Source organism: Brassica napus, chromosome A7 (genome assembly GCF_020379485.1).
Source record: "Brassica napus cultivar Da-Ae chromosome A7, Da-Ae, whole genome shotgun sequence".
Lineage (NCBI taxonomy): Eukaryota > Viridiplantae > Streptophyta > Magnoliopsida > Brassicales > Brassicaceae > Brassica > Brassica napus.
Window position 1 is genome coordinate 8,154,592 of NC_063440.1, and position 24,535 is coordinate 8,179,126.

The window sequence follows — 24,535 nt, forward strand, 5'->3', positions numbered from 1 at the left end:
CTTTTGACTTTGAAATATTACTAATGTTAAAAAAAAATTGACTGAAGGATATATAGATTGAAGCCAAACCAATGTCATAGGAGATAAGAATCAAAATAGCGGCTAAAGAAACTAGATCATCCATATCAGCATGCATGACTTTAGAACTTCATCTTTTACTTTACAAGTATTTTAAGAAAATCCATTCCGAAACACAAAATGAAAATTTACAACTAAAGTTTAAAGCATTTTGTTATACATTTTGTTTTTAGATTTAGCCTCATTTGTTGATTCTCTTCGAAGCTCGTAATAGTTAAAGTAGTTGAGAAAATATCTTATGATTCATTGGATACTGAACACGTGGTGAGCATGTGAGCATACAGTATGGACATGCATTGTATGGACATATCATATATGAAGGTTAATGGAATGCTATTTATGGTGGAGAAGGAGAGTAGGAGCCGGCTTTTAAAGGCAAAAGGCAATTTCTGCTCTACTCCCTCTCCATTCATTTTCCGCATTAAATATGTTGTTTTTTTGTTTATACTCCATCCGTTTCTGAAATTAAAATTTTCTAGAGTATGCACGCTTACTAAAAATTTAATAAATTTTTATCATTTAATATATTTTTATTTTATTATACACTTTCCAATAATTTTTACCAATGAAATATAATCAATTCAAATATTCTCAATTAATATTCTTAAGAAGTATAAAAAAATACCTTAACAATATAGAAAATCTATCTTTGTGGAACAAGAAAAAAATCTAAAAAAATCTTACTTTCGAAAACGGAAAGAGTATCTTTCTAATCTACTAAGGATTCATTGACAAACCTGATATTTTATTCGTGAAATTTTTTAAAAAGGAAAATATTATCATAAATCAGATTCTCTTGATCCAATTAAATCATGCTTCCATTTATATCAGAAACAAAATAATGAAAAAATTCCAAGTAATATTATGTTTTTAAATAAAAAAGTAACATAAATAAAAAATAGTAGTAGTTGCCCAAAAAAAAGATTTTTTTAAACAATATTTTAACATCGTCAGAAAAACACTAAATCCTAAATCCTAAATCCTAAACACTAAACCCTAAACTAGGTTTAGGGTTTACCCAAGGGTTTAGGGTTAAGGCTTTAGTGTTTCAAGAATTAGTGTTTATGTTTTAGGGTTTAAGATTTATCCAAAGGTTTAGGGTTTACCCAAGGTTTAGGGCTTATCCAAGGATTTAGTGTTCTACTGACGGCCTTAAAAATATTTTAAAAAATCTTTTTTTCGGCAACTACGATAATTTTTAATTATTTTTACCTTTTTAAAAAATATATATATAACTTTGCAAAATCATATTATTTTGTTTCCTTTTTTAAAAAATATATGGAATATGAAATAACAAAACATTATTGATTGGTGATCCCAAGAAAAACTCTATATGGACGAGGAGTATTACTTCAGTTCGATATTTGGTTAACAAATAGTCCATGGATTTCTGCTGCTCGTCTGAAGTCATCAATCTCAAAATATCAAACAATTTTTAAACTCGCTTCTTAGGGTGGAAAATCTGATTAATCCCGTAATTGGTTTTGGAATGTGGATTTGCTTAGTGCATACACCACCCGGATAATGTTAGCATCATTTGCGGTATGGCAGTCAGTAGGTTTGCTTAACCGGATTCATATAGATGAAACTTTACGGTGTCAGGAAACTATACTGTTAAATCGGATTATAAAACAGAAAAGTTATATTGAGACAAGTATCTAGTCCAAGAATTTTATGGTCTATATACAAAGTCTTTATTGGCATTTACATGGAAGTTTCAGTGTTCACCGAAGTTAAGGCATTTTTTTGAAAAATAATATCGAACATTCTACCCGTTACAAAATATTCGAGATCGTAGTGAAAAATGTGATTCTCAGTGCCATATGTGTGGTCGAAAGAAGAATCGATAAATTATGTCTTGTTTGAATTTCCCCCATAGCGGTACAGATATGGGCTATATCACAAATTCCTTCTACTTAGTGAGTTTTTCCATGTGTATAGTTTTTTACGAATATGGATTATCTGTTTTAGAGATTATCCAAAGAACCTGACTTACAATATTTTGAATTGTTTTTAATCCACTTGCATTATTCATGCATATGTTTGAACCGCTAGATCCGTTAGATCCACATTTGATCCACTAGATTCGCTCTTGATCTACTAAATCCGCTAGAACCATTTTTGTTTCACTCGATCCAATTAATCCGCCAGATCAGTAACGCTTGGTCCGCTTTCTCCATTCAAAGCCTTTGGGTAACGTAATTGTGTGGGTGAGCCGTGAAGGTAAGGTTGCTTGGTCGTGGACTTTAATTGCTACACGACGAAACTCAACGTTTTGTCCTGCATTTCACTTGGCCTTTTGTGTACAAACCAAATTTATCATTTATTTATGTCAATACTTTCTTTTTGGTTAGCTTATTAATTAAAAGAAAATAGTTTTTTTTTTAAAGTTTAGATTCCTTTTTTCAAAGTGTCTATTTTTATAATGATGTTTTTGTTGTATATTTTTTAATCGCTTGTCACTGAAAACAATATATATAATCAAGATTAAGGCAATTTATAACTATTTGAAACTTATATATATATTCCCAAAAGGTAATTAAGCAGTATTATTTTTTATTAATCATATGCATTTATATACTAATAAAAAGATATCGGAGACAAAAAGAAAGGATCCATGAATCAACCAAAGAAAATTTACAAAGTTTTTGCCACTAACTTCTTTTTAACAATTTTCAAAAAAATTAACAGCTTTTATTTATTTTATACATCTTTAACAATATATGTGGCATCGTCATAGATGTGCGGTGACACTGTTTTTCAATCTATCAAAGAAACTATGGCCCGAAAATTGATTATACATATTTCTTTAATAAAGTGTTTACATCTGTAAATCAGCATTCTGAAGAAAGAAACAAAGTACAAATTTGAATTAAACCTTGATTTACTTTATTATTTACATCTCGTGCCATTCCTTTTAATTAAAGATTTTCTAATTTAATATATAAGATACGATTGGACTCAAAATCTTTGCAAATGGGCTCAAAATTACTTGCGTTTGGTTAAATTCATTTGGGACAAACTTTTTTCGTGTTAATTGGTTCGTATGAACTGTATTTAACCAATCGTGTATGTTTGGTCATCAAAACCATTATAAATCAAAGTGATCCGATTTATATCAAATGTATTTAATTCCTTGATCATGGCATTAGCTCATAATGGAATCATTTGCCAAACCAGTTAGACAATTCTTGCGTTCTAATTTTTAAAAGAACCATTATAATTTTCGTACAGACACGCTGCAACCAGTCTTCGTTATGGTTAAAATAGATATAATAATTCAACTGTTCACATTATAACAAGCACCACGATAAATAAGGTTAAATAACCAATTCAAATCAACATCTATCCAGTTTAACATATTTTCGGATACAAATAACTTCATATTCAAATCGTGATTCTCTCACGTATATTTCGCTCCTATTTAAACACATTGCTTTATAAATCTAAAACGTGATTACTACTATATTATCTTACCATATAATTGGTCTAGAATAATTTAATCAAAATCAACTACTTTGCCAATATTATCTTTCCAAAATATATAGATCCTATGCGTAATTGACTCATATAATGTCAACTACTATTTAGTATATCTTATTAAAAAATAAAAAGAGATCAATTTTTCATGTACAAAATAAATAGTCCATTTATAATTTTATATTATATACAATAACTAAATTCAGAAATATTTATAATTTTGTACATGAATACTATGTATTTGATATAAAAATAATTTAAATTTCAAATAGTTTATTAAATTTGTATTACTAATTGTATTATACGAACTAAAAACACATTTAATACAAATATTAAGATATAAAATCAATATGACTCATTTTCAATAATTAATAAATATTTAGACCTATATTTTTGTCCAAAAATAAGTTCTCCATTAATAATATAGATATACAATTAGTAATTTTAACATTTTAAATATTAAGGTTTGAGTACCATATATAATTATCAATTAAAAAAAAATCAAAATAATTAATACATGAATGTATTAGTAATACAAAAATGTAAGAGAACCGAGAACCGAATGGGTACCCAAATATTCAAAATACCATTTATATACATAAAATATTAGTTATATGTAGTATTAAGATACCAAAAATTCTAAACATACCACTTATACACCAAACTATCCGAAAAATCGAAATACTTGAATTTTTTTTTTATCTAAAGTATTTAAATTATTTAAATTATCCTAAAGAACCAAATTACCTTAATAGTTTTTATCCAAAATATTAAAATTTATCCGAATAATCCGATATATATCCAAAACATTCCAATTTTGTTTTACCCTGAATTATTCAAAATTAACCGAAAAAATCGGAACCGAATTGTAACCGAATTGGAAACAAAAATTTATTGGATATTAGTCGGTTCTTATAATTGTTACCCGAACCGACCCTAAACCGAAAGAATTGAAGCAAACCCTGAACCGAATTATATAGATAACCGAATAGTTCCTATATCTCTAGAAACCGAAAATCAAAATAATCAAAACGAAACCGAACCGAAAACCAAACCCACATGCGTTATACATTCAATACGATAATTATCAAACAACGTTGACCACAAATTCTAAAGCACAAAAATTACCTATGGTTTATGAGTATATAATGATTTTACAAGACAAACACCCGCGCGGGTCTTCTTTTTAAATCTAGTCACCAAAAAGATTTAGACAATTGAGAACACAACTATGAGCTTCGTCAATTAGTAGAAAATTACTAAATCACATTTAAACATTATAACTACCTGAAGTCAATTTCTAAACTGTAAGTATATTTAGATCTTTTATATTTTTATCCTGACATTGACGTAGGATTGTAAAGGTCCAAATTTGGAAGAAGGAAAAAGACAAGGTATGGACAAAACCAAACTTTTGGGTCTGGTCCTCCAGATTCCTCATGTGCGGTTGTGTGCTCCCTGTCTTCTTATTATAACCAAACTATCTCAAGCTATTAGTCTCTGAACCAATCTAAACGTCATACACATTTGAGTAATACAATACTGCGACCTTACACTTTTTGGCTTCAACATTTTAGTGGTTACGTTTTTTTTTGCTATCATCAAAGTTTGGACGCTTTTGTCAAAAAAAAAAAAAATCAAAGTTTGGACGCTTGTTCATTGTTTGGTTATGTTTTTATTATTGATAAATGACCAATACATCTTCGTCACGGATTGGTAAGCTACCACTAGTCCCAAAGATCGTTTAGGAGTTCATTTGTTTCTTATTTTTTGCAAGCCTTTACCTAAACATAAAGTTTTTTTTTTGTTAATCCTTTAATCCATGGTAGATATAATGAAGGTGTTTAGTATTTAAGAATCTGTTTGTTCCAAACGTAAAATATATGTTTCCTTCTAAAGAATTTTATTAACATGTATAATATTCAATTTGTTTTTCCCCAGTGATTTGAAAATCTATAAATGTTAAAACGAAATGAGAACACAGTTCATTTGTTTTGTGCGTTTTTTGACTTTTCTTTTTGTGGTTTTTACCATCTATATCAGACAAATTATTATATATTTTATTTGAGCATGTTCTTGTGCACAAAAAAGAGACGAGTATATTCTACTTTAATAATAACACACAATATATAATTGTTGGCATATAAACGTATAAAAGAACATATATATAATGAAATATTAAGACATGTTGTATAAAAAAAAATACTGTAAATCTTACTTAATGTAATGGATTATGGTCGTCAATCCCATAATCATTCTAATGACCAGTTGCAAATACCAACCCAAAATCCAAACTAAGAACGCAAAATAAATTAAAAATATTTTCAAAAGTTATGCAATTAACTAGATTTTTTCGTTAATTGAGAAGTCAAAAGAGTACAACTCTTATCACCATACTTTTTTCGTTTTTATACCAACTTTTCCCGGTTGGTGGGGGAGATCGACTCCACACACAGCTAAACTTTTGAAATATAAACTTTTGAAGTATCAGATATGTAAAGTAGATCATTGCTGTTATGTGCTTCACAAACTAAAACATTGAGTACACAATTTATATCGTGTTATTTTTCTTCATATCCATTACTTATCTGCATATTTTAAACTCTCGAAAATTACAAGTCGCTCCCGTCTCTATTTTGACCCTACGTAGATGTATACATGGCCGGCTTAACATTGTTATGGTTCATAAGGCAAAAAATTGTTTTTATCATTTAAGATTTATATTCAGATAATGTTTAAAATATTTTTGAAATTTAATCAGTAATATTTTGTATATATTGTAATGAAAATAAAACTATATGCATTATAAATATTTTTGGGCCTTTTTCAATTTTATTTATTATATTTATAATTTTTTTATATAAAAATATAGATTTTTTTAAAAAATTGGACCCCTTAACTATTAACATACGGAGATATTAACATACGGAGGACACGGGCTTGGACCCGAAACGGTCACACCGCTTATCCCCTCCTCAGCCGGCCCTGGATGTATAGTAGACTGATATTAATTTTAGAATTCTTTTCACATACCATAAATTGGATACTACTTTTCAGATACACATTCAATAAAAAAATACCCTAACATTTAGGTTTATGGTTTAGTGAGTATTTAAGGGGTGAGTTGGATTTATAAACTTTTTGTTTGACCAAAACAAGTTGGATTTATAAGCTTCTATTAATAATTCTTAAGCATATATAAATGTGTTTGATCAAAAAAAGCATTTATAAATGATTTAGAAGAGTTAGTTTAGTTTTTTCAATCGCAAATTTAAGATATTTATGAAAATGATCATTTTGTGAAAATAAATTAAAAATGATATCAAATTTTTGGTATTAACTTCTAAATTTTAGGAGAATTATACGGAAATAGTGGGCAGAAGGTTTACACGTATTCATAGACGATAGACTTCCACATGATTATGAATATTGATGTTTTGAGCAAAAAAAACAATGATGTAAATAGTTTATTAGATTTCTCCGTTGTGATCATTTCATTAGGTAGAGCATGATTAACTAATGATAATATGTATTAATTTTATGTTAGTGTAGTGTATTTAAATCATGTTAATGACTACACGTCACAATACTTAATGGTGCATTTACATGTACAAACAAAAGTAGTTCATGTAAGTTTACTTTCAGTCCAGATAACTATACCTTTTTAATACCAAAAAGTAAGGATTCGTTTTCATATATGTTTTATTTATGCTGAATATTGATTTTTCCTATAAGATGCTATGTAGATGAACAATGAATACAAATACAGTCATTGTTGAAAAGGCCATAAATGTTGGATGTACCAAAATGCGAGCCTAATAAAATCGGTGGTTGGATGTCAATTAAGAACCATATATAGACCTAATCCATTTCTTTTCTCCCTTTATATATATGCACAAAAGATACTAAAGCCTTGTCTCATCTCTAAAAGCACAATTATAGTTAAGAATGGTGGTTAACCAGAAGATATCCAGTCTCTCAGCCGCTATGAACGCCAAGATCATCGGTTCTGGTGAGAGGTCAATGGTATTGGCGCACGGGTTTGGAGGCGACCAGTCGGTTTGGGACAAGATAATACCGGTTCTGTCCCAATCTTTTAAGGTTTTAGTCTTTGACTGGCTTTTCTCTGGAGCCATCAAAGACCAAACTCTATACGATCCTTCAAAGTATAATTCCCTCGACCCCTTCTCTGACGATCTTATTGCTCTTATGGAGGAGTTGAAGTTTGGCCCCGTTGTGTTCGTAGGCCATTCCATGTCGGGCATGATCGGTTGTGCTGCTTCTATTAAAAGGCCCGATTTGTTTACAAATCTTATCCCTATTGCTGCTTCACCCAGGTAACCTCAATCTAACCCTTCTCCTTAATTTTAATTAAAATTGGAAAAAAAATATTTGTAGAAGCAAGCAAAGTCGTAAAACCCAGAGACATGTGTAATCTTCTCTCTTGGATGTAATATCACTTAGGACTATGTTAGATATGGCTAAAGTAAGAGAGGTAAATAATGCGTATTTATCCCGTAAATAAGATGAAGCAAATGACTAACAGTTATAATTACGTTCTAAAGAGAAATATAGCACATGCAATCATAATTCAAAAAGACGTTATACCATCCCATCGATTGTACGAATATTCCTGATGATTAAGTGTTTCATGAAAGAAGACGAAAAATGCCTTTAAAAATGACGAAAAATATGGTTTATGATAATGGTTTTGCCGATAATTAATGGATTTTATGTGGCTTGTATGAAGTTGTAACTGTTGCCAAGTGTTGAGCATGTGGCCAAGATCATCTTCTAGCTTGTTAGATGGATATGACATATATGATCCTGTCTTATTTCCCTACAACCTATATCTGCATGCTACTTTGTCATGTGTGTATAGTAGATTTATATAAATAAACCAATCAAACATAAGACAGTAGATATGCATATATATATATATATTGTGGACCACTCCTCTTCCAAGCAGCTTATTCTCCGATATATAGAGTTGTTGAATTGCGATCAATTTCTTATATTGTAAATAATTTTTAACAACAACATACAGTTTTTTTTTTCTATTAGTGCGTGTCATCTTACATAGGGCCAAAAAATATTTACTAGTTACACCGAAAAAATCTTTACCTAGGGGCTAGGGCCAATGTTTTAGTTCCAATTTTATCAAACAGTATCCGCGAGAGGATGAATTATCATTTTGACTGATAAGATTTAATTTGTTTATTATAGTTATAGTTGCGAAAGTCGGCCATAAATTAATGCAACAGCTGAGTGTTTGACTATATATGTCGTGTAATGGAACGTGCTTATATTAATTATGTTTTATTGGTTGTTCTATTCCGGTCTGGCTTCCCAGACCACCTCAAGTTTGAGTAATAGAAGAGCCGTTTGCTGTCAAAAAAAAAAAAAATTTAGTATATAAGTCACTACTTCATAGACTGAAATGGAAATCATTAGGTTTATTTTAATTTTAACTCAATTAAAATTTATAGGTATATAAACAGTGAGGATTACAGAGGAGGGTTTGAGTCAAAAGACATTGACACGATCATCACCAGCATTGGCTCCAACTACGAGGCTTGGGCGGTTGCTTTCGCCTCCGTAGTGGTTGACTCAAGAGACTCTTTGTCCGTCCAAAGGTTCGAGAAATGCCTTAAAAAGATGAAGCCCGAGACGGCTCTTGCTTTAGCTAAGATTGTATTTGGCAGCGACGAGAGAGAGCTCTTGAACCAAGTGTCAGTGCCTTGCCACGTCATACAACCAAGAAACGACGTCGTTGTACCTGTCTCCGTCGCTTACTTCATGCAGGAGATGATCAAAGGGGAATCGACGGTGGACATTATTGAGGACGCGATGGGTCACTTTCCACAAATGACGTCACATATTGAGCTGCTTGGCGTCATGAAGCGCCTCCTCCAGCTTTGAAGGATGAATATAATAAATGATTTGCGTCGATATTCTTCTTGTCTATAATATTGTGTTACTAAGATTATGAAGTATGTCCCTTAGTAGTAGTATCTCTTTATGTTTGTGTAATGTGAGTGTGTATTTATTAGTACAACAACGTAATTTCCAGTATAAGTTAAAAGATAAAGAGATTATCATAGTGAGAGTTAAAGGAGGTAACTAATTAAATGGCGCATCACTTCTTTGGGTTAAGTTAAACTGAATTGCTTTTTTTTTTTGGGTGTAAATGTTAAAAACTGAATTGCTTTCTATTGGAGTAATCAGTTTACTTTAAACTAGAATCCTCCGACTACATAGATGTTCCTATGTAAACGTTAACAAGTTGATGAATAACATGCATAATCATTTTCTTGAATTTCAACGACATTTCTTTGATCTTGTTTATTCTTGTAACCATTCTTATAAATTGTTGTTACACATATACACAAGACAATTGGTGTTCAAAAGAAAAAAAAAACATACACAAGACAATTATTGCGGACGTTGTGGTTTAGCCATTTTCGATGTTTGATTAGGTAAATTCCTTATGAGATGTGTATCTGCTTTTTCAAAAAAATGAGATGTGTATCTGTTGGAGGCTAATTACCGGTAGTTCTTATCGAATGATTTTTAACGTTAAAACTCCTCAACTAAGTTTTGTTTTGGGTAAAAACCTTCAAACTAAGTATTTAACGAATAAATCTCAAACTAATTTTATTTAAAAAATTAAACTCTTTCCGGTCATAATTACCATTACTAACGGTAAATCTTTAGTTTAGGGGTTTCTACATTAAGTAAACATAATTGAAGGGTTTTACCACTAAAAACAAAAAAAATACAAAATTTTATAACATTATCTAAAAATTAGTAACTTAAATTTTTCAAGATTAGCATTTTTAAAAATTTCTATAAATATATGAGTTTGATTTGTTTTTAACATCAACATTATATATGTATAAATTAAAAATGTAAAAAACCAGAAAATATAATAAAAATTATCTAAAGATTTATTATTACATTTTTATTAGATAAGATATAATTTTTATAATATTTTCTTGTTTTTACATTTTTAACTTTTAGATAATTTTTATTACAAATAAATCCTTAGATAATTTTTGTTATATTTTCTGGGTATTTATAATTTTAATTAATCATATATAATGTTGATTTTAAAACAAATCAGACTCATATATTTATAGAAATTTTTCAAAATGTTAATTTTGAAAATTATAGTTACTAATTTTTAGATAATATTATTATATTTTGGATTATTTTAAATTTTAATGGTAAAACCCTTTAACTATGTTTACTTAATATAGAAATGGTAATTATAACCAGTGACGGTTTAATTAATTAAATAAAATTAGTTTGAAGTTTTTTCGTTAAATATTTAGTTTAAGGGTTTTTACCCAAAACAAATTTATTTGAGGGGTTCTAACATTAAAAATCCTACAAAGAATAGTTTATGTTCTAACTAGGGTCGGCCCGCCCTACGGGCGGGATATGCTTTACTTGTGATCTAGATTATTATTTTTTGTATGATTTTGTGATTTGTTTTTTAAGTTTGCATTTGCAAGAAACGTGTATGATATTCGTCTTTTAGAAAGTTCAAAGTGAGAGATTTATTTGTGATAAGATATATTTTGCTTGTTTACAATAGTTGTTTCTGTCTTCCAAAAAAATTAACTTTATGATACTATATGTTAGTTAAATTTTATCTACTTAATTAAATTATTTGTTATATAATGTGTGTTGAATTGATGATAGTATATAAATGTCTTTTATTTGTAATTCAGTGAAAACATCAGAATAGTGAAGTTTTAAAAAAGAAAGAAAGATGAATTCATTTTTTAAAAGATGATTTGTTGATGTTTATATAAAAAATTTATATATGAAAGTTATGTTATTATTATTTTATCGAATTAAGTTATATTTTACATATGTCTAATTCAAGACCAGTAAAATTTATTAATTACTGTGTCTATTCATTTGCCGAATATTAATTTATAGACTTTCTACTATATATATATTATTTATTTTTTCATTATTTTGTGTCGATATAATGAATCTCCATGTTATCAGTTAAATATTTTTATTGCCAAACATTATCGACTAAAGCAATAACTTCACTGATTGTACAATTTGTTAACAAAATAAATTTGAAACTGAAGCGAACATATAATGGAGTACAAACCAAAACCAGTCTCTAATTCTATCAATTGTCAATACATATAGTACATTTGTATAATGGAGATCTCATATTTTCATAATGGTTATGCAATATTTACATGCACTACAAGAAAACAGCGGTATTCTGACGGACGTTCCGACGGAAAATGAATTCCTCGGAATATACCGAGGAATTTCCGAGGCAATTCCGAGGAAACCCAAAATTTGGCTTCCTCGGAATTTCCTCGGAATATACCGACGGAATTCCGAGGAAAATTCATTTCGTCGGAATATTCCGACGGAATACCGAGGAAAATAGTATTCCTCGGAAAAAACCGATGAATTCCGAGGAAATATTATAGACGTTAGAGAGCCGTTGGAGAGCCGTTGGGGGGATTTTAAAAATTCCGAGGAAATTCCGAGGGCAGAAAGGTTTTCCTCGGAATTTCCTCGGAATAGATCTTGTCGATTTAGGGATTTGATTATACATTCCTTTTCCTCGGAATTTTCCGAGGAAATTCCGACGACGATAGAGTTTTCCTCGGAATTCCCTCGGAAAATTTCGAGGAAATTCCGAGGAACTTGGGGTTTTAAACCGAAAACAACGTTTTACGGATTGAATAACACGTATATAACCTTCATTAAGTGTCTTAACCAGATTATGAAGTCAAACTTTGGTGTTTTACCCAATAACAAACACTTTTACGATTGCATGAACGAAAACCACACAACATAAGAGAAACACTTATACACTTTAACAAACGGTAAAGGGAATATATACAATTATTTTTGAAATTTTGTTATTTCATGGTTTATGATCATCTATACAAAGAATCCTCAATGGTATGCATTATAATTGTATAAGAAATTAAATACGGCGAAAATAATCGATGTTTTGAAACCCCAAACCCTGTTTCCTCAGAATTTCCTCGGTAAATTCCGGGGAAATTCCGAGGAAACCTTGTTCCTCGGAATATTTTCATTTAACCGGGTAAACCAAGCCGTCAAATATTTCGCGAAAATTGAATTAATGATTTCCGAGGAAATTCCGACGGATATAGTAAATATTTCAGAGGAAATTCCGACGGATAATTTCCGTCGGACCCCTCATTTTATTAGGTCGAGCCCGACCTTCTTCCCCATTTCTCTCCGCCGCACTCTCTCTTTCCCCTGCGATTTCGTCGACTCCTCTCTTCTCCCTTGCGATTTACGGCGCTTTCTCTCTTCTCCCTCGCGATTTCCACCCTAATCCTCATGTATGAACCCTATCCCACTCTTTTAGGTTAGATTTGTATGGTTTTTAAGTAGATTTGTTGATTTTGGAATGAGATTTATAGATTTTGTTAGGGTGAATGGTAGATTTGTGTAAAATCGAGTTTGATTATGTATTTCACTTGATTTGAATTTTTTTTTTTAGTTTTTATTAATTTTGTGGTTATAAAAATCGAATTTGTAATTATATATATATATTGAAAACGTTTTTTGTATATAAAATCTATTTTTTGCATTTTAAATTCATTTATATATTTATTAAACATTTTTAAAATCTATAAAACTTTTTTTAAGATTAAAAATCATATATATAATATTTAAAATCATTTTTTTTGGTTATAAAACGTTTTATGTATTTTATATATAAAATATAAATTTCTATATTTATTAAACATTTTTAATATTATGAAAACTATTTTTTGTAATTATTTAACATTTTAAATATTTTTAAAACTATTTTTTGTAATTAGTAACTGTTTTTGCGATTTATTTAAACTATTTGTTTAATTTTTATACTATTTTATATTTATTAAAACTAATTTTGTATTTATAAAACATTTTTTTTATTTATAAACACTATTTTATTATTTTTTGTATTTATAAAAACTATTTTGTATTTATAAAAAGATGATTTCATATTTATAAAAATATTTATATTTATTATAACTAATTTTGTATTTATAAAACATTTTTTTTATTTATAAAAACTATTTTATTTTTTTTTGTATTTATAAAAACTATTTTGTATTTATAAAAAGATGATTTCATATTTATAAAAATATTTATATTTATTATAACTAATTTTGTATTTATAAAACATTTTTTTTATTTATAAAAACTATTTTATTTTTTTTTTGTATTTATAAAAACTATTTTGTATTTATAAAAAGATGATTTCATATTTATAAAAATATTTATATTTATTAAAACTAATTTTGTATTTATAAAGCATTTTTTTGATTTATAAACACTATTTTATTATTTTTTGTATTTATAAAAACTATTTTGTATTTATAAAAAGATGATTTCATATTTATAAAAATATTTATATTTATTATAACTAATTTTGTATTTATAAAACATTTTTTTATTTATAAAAACTGTTTTATTTTTTTTTGTATTTATAAAAACTATTTTGTATTTATAAAAAGATGATTTCATATTTATAAAAATATTTATATTTATTATAACTAATTTTGTATTTATAAAACATTTTTTTTATTTATAAAAACTATTTTATTTTTTTTTGTATTTTAAATATGTTTTCTATTTTAATTTTAATTTTATATTTTCGAATTTCAATTTAAAAAAATAAATTTATATTTTTTTTTTTAATTTTGGAAATATTCCGAGGAAGTGTATCCCTCGGGATATTCCGACGACATCTTCCTCGGAATATTCCGAGGAAATTCCGACGAACTTGTGGTCCTCGGAATTTCCTCGGAAATTCATTTCCTCGGAATTCCGTCGGAAATTTCCGAGGAATTTCCGAGGAAAAATGAAATTCCGAGGAGTTATTTCCGAGGACTTTTTTCGTCGGTATGTCGTCGGAATAGCGTTATTCCGATGACATACCGACAATTTTTTCCCTCAGTATGTCTCTGTTTTCTTGTAGTGATGGACTCATCATATTCTACGCGCGGGAAGTTTCTCTAGTATATTTGATTAACATTTGTTTTTAGTTTAAATTATTTTATTCTATGTATGTAATGTAATTTTATAATTTCTTTTAAAAAATTTATCATTCTTTTTTCTTGAACTCGTTTACTGTAAAAGACACAAAATTAGTTTCGTTAGGTGACTAAATTTTCTAATATAATTGTTGTGATTATCGATGAAAACATGTCTATATTTAATAGATATATATATATATATTAATCGTTTTTTAGTATAAGTAATATAATTTCATTTCTGTTGCTTATTTTGTTATAGGTTACTTTTCAATAGGTCTGTTGTTGGACTATGCAAGTATAATATATATATATGTTTTAGTTTCATTTTTGTATGAAATTATGGTTTATTTTAGTATTTTGTAAAAATGTCACAGTTAATTAAATAGATTAACCCTACATTTTGTGTTCACAATACTTATCTTACCCTTAAAACCACTTTGATGTAATTTTTAAAAAAAGTTTAATTCATTGTCAATTATGTGACATTAATTTCACTATTTTTATAACAACTTTCACTATTTATTTTATCATTGTTTCTGTAATTTATATACAATAGAAATTTATTTTGATATATACCTTTTGTAAAACCTAATATCAATTGTTACTACTTAAAAATATAGGTATTTATTTGAATATTGTATATGCTATTATATTTGGACACCAAACAAAACCATGTTATCTAAATAACTAATTATAATTTTTAATATAAGATTTATAGATTAATTTTCGGTATAAGAATTTACATTGACTTTATTTTATAAGTTATTTCTTATTATCATAGTAACAATTTTACTATATTTTGTTATTGAATTTAATAAGTTATATTTAAATTTGTTACAATTTATTATTTGCATGCATATTAAACTTATTTGCTCTTTGTACGCATGCAAGATGACCTATCAAAGAAGGATGTCCACATGTATGTCCGTCAAAAATGTACTATTTTATTAATTTAAGTTGTGGGTTTTGATCAAAAAAAAAATTGTGGGTTAATTTGTCTGTAAGTTTCTTTTTTTTCGGAGAGATTTTTGCTTAGAGAAAAATTCATAAAATACCCAACTAAATTATATTAATCTTTTTAATATCCAAACTTTTATTTACCTAATTTAATACACTAACTAATTATTTTTCTCGTTTTAATTCATAAATTTTTAATTTTGTGAAAATTCTAATATCCAAAGGTGTATTTATATTAATCAAAATATTTAATAAATGACAAATGAATTTAGAAAAATCTAAAAAACACAATTTTTTATTATTATTTTATTTTAAGGTTTAGAAAGAAAAGTAACTTAACTATGGATAAGCTGAAATTGTGATAAAGTTCTAAATTTTAAATAACAAATGAAGTTTTTTTTTTGGAAATATAAAAAAAAATTATTTATTTTCTTTCAATATTAAGTTTTTATAAATTTATAAGTTTTTATAACACACCATTTTACCTTTTTGAAGTTTAGCATACTTATTCATTAAATATTTAAACCATATATTTTAATAAATAATTAATGGTCCACAAACATTTTAATAATCAGTGACATTGAAAGAAACGAAAATATTCACATCAACATAGAAAAGCAGAAGTTGTAATTTCGGTAGTACTTTGATTCATCTTTTGATGAGATGCGCAAATAAATTTCTTCATGCTTAATAACTGACCCAAAATTTGATATGGGAAGTGCTACCATTGAGGATATGGAAGAGCTCGGGAAAATGTGAGTTGGTGAATTTTGTTCTCTGCTAATCTCTTGTTTCTTCTTCATATGTATTGGTTTGTTCTGTACACCTTGAATCTGTGCAGCAGCTCTCCTTTGCGTAGCGTTCATCACTGGCTTCAGACAATCTTAAGCAGCTCATTCTAAACGCCAAGCAGGTCGTTTGGGATGTTATGTTGTGGAAAAGAAATTTAAACCTGTCATCATCCTCGACCTGAGGTTTGAATTTGTTAGGGTACACAATATTCCCTTGTGAATCAGCGCCTCATAGGAACCATATCTGTGTTTAAACTTCCAGAGCATGCACAACTCAAACACAATCAAGAACCAAACCATATATATTCACATAAACACACGGGACAATTTTGTCCAACCAAAACCAACTGTATCTAAGGTGACCAAACACTTATGTAGACCAACTGTATAAAACAAAAGCAAACCTGAAAATCCTCCATGACATTCGGTAAGCTACGTTCAGATCAACAGCTGCAGCCCCAGCAGGATATTTGACATCGTGCTTACCCTGTGACAACAGCATTGTTGCTGTTCAAAAAAAAAAAAACTTTAATCAAACGTAAAGTATATACCTTGTAAGAGAACCTTCTCCCGTCATACATAGTTCCTCAAATCATCAAAACAGCCTTTCTGGAAAGGATAATAACATAACAACTTCCGTTTATTTTCTCTGGTGAAAAGGATATCCAAATGAAATTCAACTTTACATATGTGAGAGGTATAACATTATTGCAGACAGAAGGTGAAATAAGGAAGCCGAAACCTCAAATAAGATTTCAATGACATGTTTGACATGAGCACCAAGAGGACCTTTTCCTATGCTGTTGATAAACTGAAACCGCTCGGTGTCATGGAGAAGTTGACAGAAGGAGGCGCCTGTTAGATAGACCAACTCCGACCACCACCACCGCCAAGGCGCTAAGTAAAGTTCTCTCCCCTCCGCCTCCAAGTGATTCCTCCCGCCGCCATTAATGGCTGAAGCTTTGGCTATGGATATTTTCCTTATATCTTCAACAGTGGCGTAGCCCTTACGCGTATTATTCATCATCCCTCTGTTTTTCTTCTATCCCTCATATGCTGATATGCTTCCTCTTCAATAAGAAGACGACCCAGAGAAAACAGAGGCGGTTCTACTTTTAGACGGTGGAAGTAATACAATAAACTTAAGTGAGAGGATGATGTTCATGGCCTCCCAGAACCGGAGCAACTGCACTTGAACGGTGGAGGAGGAGCGTCCGGTCTGTAATTCAGAGTGAAAGATCAAAGCGTTGGCCATATCTCAGAACATAAGTTCACAGTGTTGTATTGACGGATTGAAAATATGGTTTCCCGAGTAGAAAGGACTAACCTTTTTATACATGCAGCTACACAGCCTTGCAGGATTGAAGCTTGCATTGAAGACAGATCATGGGTGATGGATTAATGGAGGGTTTTAAGAAGATGAATATGTAACAGGTATCCTTTCAGATTGTAAGAAAGAAGATGAACAATCGCGTTTGAAATCCTAGGGTAAGAGACGCACTCTGTTTCTTCGGCCCCCATCCCACACAAATTGCTTAACAACAAAGAGCCCATCACCTCCTGTATCCGCAACAACTAAAGCCCACAATACCACCGAATAAATGAAACGGTGAGTTTCAACATGTCAAGCATACGTGAACCGAATTTCTGACATGGATGATGACGTGTCTCTCTAAGGAGAGATCAAACTATATTTTATATATATAGATTTCATCACTCAGTCTAAACATCAAGAATTGCGGATATTGAGACTGGACTTGAAACTTTTGAATAGAGGAGAGGAAAGCCCATTTGTGTAAATGTTAACGAGAATCAGGTTTATATTTTTTTAATGAGAATGCTTAAATACTATCGTTTTCTTCGATTTCTCATTTTTTTATTTAACCAGTTGTTTGATTATTTCAAACTAAGAAAAATGTTTATTTATCCAAATTTGTAGAAATCATTTAGCTTGTAAATTTAACGCTATAAATAGTGTTCCTATAAAAAAAAAAACAGTGCTCCAAATTTAACTTTGAATCCCATTAGACCATGTTTATCCCAGGTCCTTAACTGGTTTCTTAAAGAAAATAGGTGATTTAATTAATTCAAAAGTAATTATAATGTTAGTTACCGATCCTTAACTGGGAGTTTTGGGAATCGATTTTAATGGGGTGTTTGGTACACGTGTCGGCGAGGAAATGCAACAAGATTTTTTTTTCTTCTTTTGTTTCATTCTTTTCTTTTCACGCGTTTGGTGTTCCTCGTCTTCTCCGTTTCTAGACGATCGAAAGTCAAAACCCACCATGTCTGCTCTCGCTTCTCCGTCTGAGACGATCGACGACTCTGTCGGTCATCACGGCGTCTCCTCCGTGTTCTCCGTCAGACGAAACCCTAAACACGATGTGTTCTGATCTTTATGTGTTCTGATTAACTTTGTGTACACTTGGTGGCAATCTATTAAATTGTTTAGGTAAAGGGCCTTACAACGGAAGAGCTTGCTGCTAGAAACGATTTGGTACTTGCGCTTCCGGCTAGGATTGAAGCTATACCTGATGGGACTGCGGGTGGTCCTAAAAGCACTAGTGCGTGGGCTCCTTCTACAATGTCTCGTCCTGATATCAAATTTGATTCAGTTGATTCAAAACCCAACTAGCTTTGTGTTCCTTATTGTATTGTCTTAGAATAATATGAACTGTTTATTCTTTTTTGGAGCAATCTGACACCTCTAATGTGGATATTAGATGGGCGTTTTGATGATGATTACTTTCAAGAATCACATGAGTCCAGCCAGTTCAGACATGAGTTTGAGATGCGGAAAATTAAACAGGCAGGTTTAGATGCTTTGAAGAACATGGCATCTGATATGAACGAGGTGAGTTTATTGAACTACATCTCTTATAACAGACTTCCAACTTATTCAGTATTTGAGCTGATGAACCATGTCACGTGACACTGATAAATGCAAGAGCTGGACCGTCAAGTTCCTCTGAGGGATGAAATCGACTCAAAGGTAGTCAATATGGCCAGTCAATTCAGAGCGTAAGTGGAAATGTCATTACTTTAAAAGAATGTTATGATTTGGTTTCATTTTGGTTAGTTAGTGTTGTTTGTGGTGTATGTTATTGACCTAGAGCCTTCTGTTTATGTCTCAGCAGGTAGTGGACTTGGGAGTGGAAGTGTTGTTTGATCACGGACTGAAATTTTGCATGTTTGATTGACAGAGGTGAGATAGCGAGTCACGGACTTGGGAGTGGAAGTCTTGTAATGTTTTGTATTTTTGTGTCACGGACTAGAAAGTCTCGTGTGTCTCTTCGTAATTTTATGTGTAACAGATTTGGTAATAAAATATCAGCTTCCCTTATAAAGGCTCGTGTGTCATTCTTGAACCACTCCTCAGCTTCTCTCTTATTCCAATTGTCATTCTTGTTTTTCTTTTTACAAAATTTTACTCAAAACCTCCGCATTCAGCTTATGTCTTATTGCATTCTCCTTCCTGTTCTTCAACTAATCAAATTTTTCATCACAAAGTCTAAGTAAAACACATATAAACACACATATGGCATCTTCTTTTCAAAACACTTTTTGAGGGATCATTTGATGAAGATTTTGATGTTTATTATATATACTAATCTTTATTTTTATGTTTTTTTTAAAAAAATTATGTTTTAAATGTTATTTTTAATATGTTTTATTTAATAAATAAATTTTATTTTTTTAAAAAAATTAAATATTCTTTTAAGAACTTTTAATTAAGAAACTCCCACTGGACTACTTAAAATGGAAGTTTCTTAATTAAGGATTCTTAGTTACATTTATTCATTAAAAAATCATTAAGAAACTCATTAAGGGTGATAGGGATAATCAGCTCTTAGGTCTCGAAGGTTAGGCATAGTCATAACTTTGGTCTCGTCTTATTTTATATGTATCTTTAAATTGTTATATTTGACTTAAACATTTAAGAATTATGGTTAAAATTATTATCTAAAATCTATATCGGATCCAAAATTTTAAAATATATTAAAATTAAATTTAATTAACAAATATTTTTAATACATTAATATTTATACATAATTATCAATTTTATTTGTTGACAACCTAGAATAAAACTTGGTTTGTACTTCATTGGTGCTGATAAGTTATAAGGGCTAACGGGATCAGCGGATACCGCTTATCAAAAAACTAAGTTACAAGGGCCGGATGGATTATCGACTGCTTTCTATCAGCGTTAGTGGGATATTGTGGGAAATTCAGTAACGAGTGTTTGAATATTGGGGAATTGAGAACCCAAGGAAATTTTATTTGCAATCAAATACTGGTCAACAATGCTAGAATACATTAACGAAATACAGAGATTGAATTTGAAGTTGCTTATACAACCAAATACTCCTCTCATTATCTAAGCTCTGTTTTACAACGATGATTAATAAACATATATCTATCCCGATACAATACTACTGAATGTGTCGGCACTAGTCACTGTTTTGATCTCTGAATATATATATATACATACAACTATAAAAATTCAAAAATAGAGAAATAGAGTTGAGAAACAAAAGTATGAATGGTAAAATTGTATAGTAGTGAAGAAGAATCAGAATCACGAAGGCGTTTGGCAGCGTAAATCAATTTCACATACAAATTTGGCAATATATATATATGTATATCTCCAATGATCTGAACATAGAGCATAAAGATCATTTTCTCTATATTCTTTACATGTCAATAAAGATACGACAGAAGAAAAGAACCATGTCTAGATTTTTGAAACTCTTTTAGAATATATTCTTTTAACGATCTCAATATTAGGCCACGAAGAAGAGAAAAACCATGAGAAATGCAATCAGTACGAAGAAAATCTTAATCATGAGCCATCGGTTTGATGATATACTGTTGAGATACCTGGCCAGTTGGCTCTGTGCGCCTTCCACATTCGCCAATGTATCTTCCATGTTCTGATCGATCCTGTACAAACCAATTTTCAACAACACATAATATTACTTCCTTTCCCTCAAACGTTCAATGATTCTTACACACAGTTTGGTGTTTGACGAACCTGATAGCGATCTCCCCTTGCTGAGAAACCATGGTAGCTAGTTGTGTGAAGATATTGCTTAGCTCATGGATTGTTGATTCTACGTTGTGTAGAGCTTCTGCGCGGCTCTCCATATAAGTGTCTTGCAACGGGACCATCTGTTGTTGTTGTTGTTGACTCTGCTGCAACAATGGAGAAGATTCGGCCTCTCCCTGTCTCCTGTAAATGCACAACATATACAAAGGTCTTGAATTCTCTCGTAAATGCATCACAACATTCTCAGGGAGAGCTCAAGAGAGATAAGTTCTACTTTGAAACAGTGGTTATCGTATTAGTAGTACACTCATTACCTTGGGACTAACTGAGACGATGAAGAAGATGAAGAAGAGCTACTTGCCCATGGAAGTGGAGCAGGTTGAGTAGTAGCAGGCTTAGAAGCCAAAGGACGCTGGCGAACAAACGGGTTTGTTGATTCTTTTGAAGGGTTAGACGTGAATCTTTGCCTTCGAATTTCATGGATCTTCATGTTCTGCAACACCAGACCAGTAAGTCAAAGCTCTCAGGTTTAGCATCATCAACATAAAAGAGAGAAAAATCTGAAGTGAAAACAAAGAAAGAACCTCGGTTCTCAAAGTAAGAACATCCTTAAACTCTTTGGTAGTGTCCATCAAGCGATTCTTGAGATCGTCAACAACAGTTGCTGAGTGAGTAGTTGTGTCTCTAGAGATGGTGCGTTCATCATTATGGGAGTTGCGTACAGCTTGAAGGTCTATCAGAGCGGAATTCAGAGAAGAGATCTCTTGTTTGATAACCGCCGTCAGCTCTTGTATCTCCCGTGTGGGATCATCAAAAACTGATGATCTCTTCGCCACTGATATTTTCAACAAAATGACAAAGTTAACAAAGCAAAAATATTAAAAAAAAAAACAGCTACTATTATCAATGCTAAAGGTCCTATGAAGTTATGTGATTTTAGCGTATCTATCATGATTCTATGCTAATTCCACAACTAATTACATCTTCAGAAACGATCGTCCTAACTCCTAAGCAAGCCACGTTATCCAGATCCACGAGCCAGTTAGTAAACTTAACTTACGTTGAGCAAGCTTTGATAGCTTCTGCGACGTCTGGTTGATAGCTAAACCGATGACAGCAGCTCTCTTTTTGAACTCCGATTGATTTGCCACGGCGGATCTCGGATCCTCTCTCCTTCCCCCACCACCACCGCCATACGGCACATTATTCGCCGCATCCGGAGCAATTGATCTCCTCAAGGTTTCGACGATGCCGAAGAACTCGTCCGCCCGATCTCGATACGACGATTGGCCACGCCTTGCTTGCATTTTTGTTGTTCTTCCTCCTCCTTCGGATCTGGTCTCTCTCAGATTCAAAATCAAACAAAAAATTTGAGAGATCCAAACAAAAATCGATGGAGGTTTCCGATTTGAATCACAATTCACCCCACCGTGTGGATCTACGGATACAGTGAATCGTAAACGAGCTTAAACCGATCAACGCGTCGGCATACTTTTCTCATTTCGTCCAACACGTTTTTATTTATCACATTTTGGCCCTCTATTTTTCATCTTTTTATAAATACTACCTAAGTTTTTTTTTTTTTTTTTTTAAATAGTACCTAAGTTATTAAGTGATTTACACTCTAAAACACTTTTGTAGGAGTGGAGGTTCTGCAATTTTTTGGAATGAAAGGGTCAAGATAACTTTTTTGGATAATCGTAATCTGTATTGTACTAATATGACAGTTGAAGATGGCACCAATACTTTTTGGTTGTCTTATATATATGGAAATCCTGTTAAAAATATAGAAAAAATGGCACCATATTATAAACTCTGAGCATGCAGGTTTTCTTCAGAATAAGCCTAGAATGATGATTGGAGATTTTAATGATGTCAAGTACACCACAGAGAAACAAGGACGCATTAAAAGGTCAGTCTCCTCGCTAAAACTATTTACCAAATTGCTAGCTGTTCTTGGATTGCAAGATCTCAAAACTCTAGGAGGCAAGTTCAATTGGATGGAAAAAAAAAAACTAAATACACCATTATGTCCAAATTATACAGAGCTGTAGCGAATTGTGATTGGCTAAAAATGTATCCCGCTGCTCATGTTAGCTTGCTTCCTTGGATTGGGTCTGATCATCAACCTTTACTTGTTAATACTGAAGCAGAGAAATGCAAGAGAAAGATTTTTTAAAAAAATATGATAGCCGTTGGAGATTGTTTCCTGACTTGAGACATGTTATTAATCAGGTGTGGAATGAAGAATGTTTTAGCCTTTCAGGTAAAGATATCCATCAAATCCTCAACAAATGCTGAAGAGCAATATCCCAGTGGAGAAGCAAACAAAGTACCAACTCAGGTAAACTTATTCAACAACTAAAAGCAGATATACAAAAGGCTTATGAAGCACCGACTATTGATTATGATCGACTTGGGGTTCTAAAAACTGAGCTTCATCTGCAATATAGGCTTGAAGAGGAGTTTTGGAGAAACAAAAGTAGGGTTCTATGGCTCCAAGCAGGAGATAGAAATACAAGATATTTCCATGCCAAAACAAAGCAGAGATGAAGCTACAACAGAATCATCCATGTTCAGGATGACCGTGGGAATACCTATACTAAAGCTAAGGATATACATATTCACTCTGTCAATTACTTTCATTCTATATATAAGAGGAATGGAGTGAATATTGAGCATGGCCTTCTAAATGGGATTCCTAGAACAGTATTAGAAGAAGTGAATGCGAGCCTCACTAGACCAGTCACTGAGGAGGAGATAAGGAAAGCTTTATTTGCAATGAACCCGAATAAGTCTCCAGGACCAGACGGGATGACGGCTGGCTTCTTTCAGCACCATTGGAACACAATCAAATCAGGTGTTATTTCTTACGTCAACCTCTTCTTTGAGCAATCTATTTTAGACCCCAAATTAAACCAAACCTATATGAGGTTAATCCCCAAAATAGAGAATCCTTTAGCCATTAAAGACTATCAACCTATAAGCTTAGCCAATGTAGTCTACAAGTTGATATCTAAAATCTTGGCGGAGCGTTTAAAGCCTTGGCTGAATGATATTTTTATCTGAAAACCAATCTGCTTTTATACATGGGCGCCTCATAACAGATAATGTGTTGATTG

The 24,535-nt window shown here is 31.0% G+C and overlaps 2 protein-coding genes and 2 long non-coding RNA genes across 9 annotated transcripts; 2 read left to right on the forward strand and 2 right to left on the reverse strand.

The window, feature by feature from the left end:
• Positions 1–7,324: 7,324 nt before the first annotated feature.
• Positions 7,325–9,633, forward strand: LOC106345942 (probable esterase KAI2). Of its 2 annotated transcripts, none has more exons than XM_013785169.3 (2): positions 7,325–7,895; positions 9,048–9,633. In XM_013785169.3, the coding sequence occupies exons 1-2, from the start codon at positions 7,507–7,509 to the stop codon at positions 9,478–9,480; spliced, it is 822 nt and encodes a 273-aa protein (XP_013640623.2). In that variant the 5' UTR covers positions 7,325–7,506; the 3' UTR covers positions 9,481–9,633. The 2 variants fall into 2 exon arrangements, with proteins under 2 accessions (XP_013640623.2, XP_013640624.2); XM_013785170.3 differs by having other exon boundaries at positions 7,439–7,895; positions 9,060–9,633.
• Positions 9,634–16,089: 6,456 nt separating this feature from the next.
• On the reverse strand, positions 16,090–18,025 carry LOC106360581. Of its 4 annotated transcripts, XR_007314790.1 has the most exons (4): positions 17,691–17,941; positions 16,915–17,582; positions 16,768–16,850; positions 16,090–16,541 (listed from the first exon to the last, which is right to left on the reverse strand). It is a non-coding gene; the product is annotated as an uncharacterized LOC106360581 (long non-coding RNA). The 4 variants fall into 4 exon arrangements; XR_001272786.3 differs by having other exon boundaries at positions 16,090–16,850; XR_007314789.1 differs by having other exon boundaries at positions 16,768–17,582.
• A 357-nt stretch (positions 18,026–18,382) lies between these two features.
• On the forward strand, positions 18,383–19,710 carry LOC106450565. Of its 2 annotated transcripts, none has more exons than XR_001289427.3 (3): positions 18,383–19,217; positions 19,312–19,384; positions 19,498–19,710. It is a non-coding gene; the product is annotated as an uncharacterized LOC106450565 (long non-coding RNA). The 2 variants fall into 2 exon arrangements; XR_007314787.1 differs by having other exon boundaries at positions 18,528–19,217; positions 19,501–19,710.
• A 1,191-nt stretch (positions 19,711–20,901) lies between these two features.
• LOC106450567 (syntaxin-32-like) lies at positions 20,902–22,936 on the reverse strand. Its single transcript, XM_013892248.3, has 5 exons — positions 22,474–22,936; positions 21,998–22,248; positions 21,728–21,906; positions 21,399–21,596; positions 20,902–21,307 (listed from the first exon to the last, which is right to left on the reverse strand). The coding sequence occupies exons 1-5, from the start codon at positions 22,718–22,720 to the stop codon at positions 21,148–21,150; spliced, it is 1,035 nt and encodes a 344-aa protein (XP_013747702.2). The 5' UTR covers positions 22,721–22,936; the 3' UTR covers positions 20,902–21,147.
• Positions 22,937–24,535: the final 1,599 nt, after the last annotated feature.

Coding starts and splice junctions, on each gene's coding strand:
- LOC106345942 (XM_013785169.3), top strand. CDS start 7,507: ATGGTGGTTAACCAGAAGATATCCAGTCTCTCAGCCGCTATGAACGCC. Junction 7,896..9,047: donor CCTATTGCTGCTTCACCCAG/GTAACCTCAATC, acceptor TAAAATTTATAG/GTATATAAACAGTGAGGATT.
- LOC106450567 (XM_013892248.3), bottom strand. CDS start 22,720: ATGCAAGCAAGGCGTGGCCAATCGTCGTATCGAGATCGGGCGGACGAG. Junction 22,249..22,473: donor GCTATCAAAGCTTGCTCAAC/GTAAGTTAAGTT, acceptor TGAAAATATCAG/TGGCGAAGAGATCATCAGTT. Junction 21,597..21,727: donor TCGTCTCAGTTAGTCCCAAG/GTAATGAGTGTA, acceptor GTGCATTTACAG/GAGACAGGGAGAGGCCGAAT.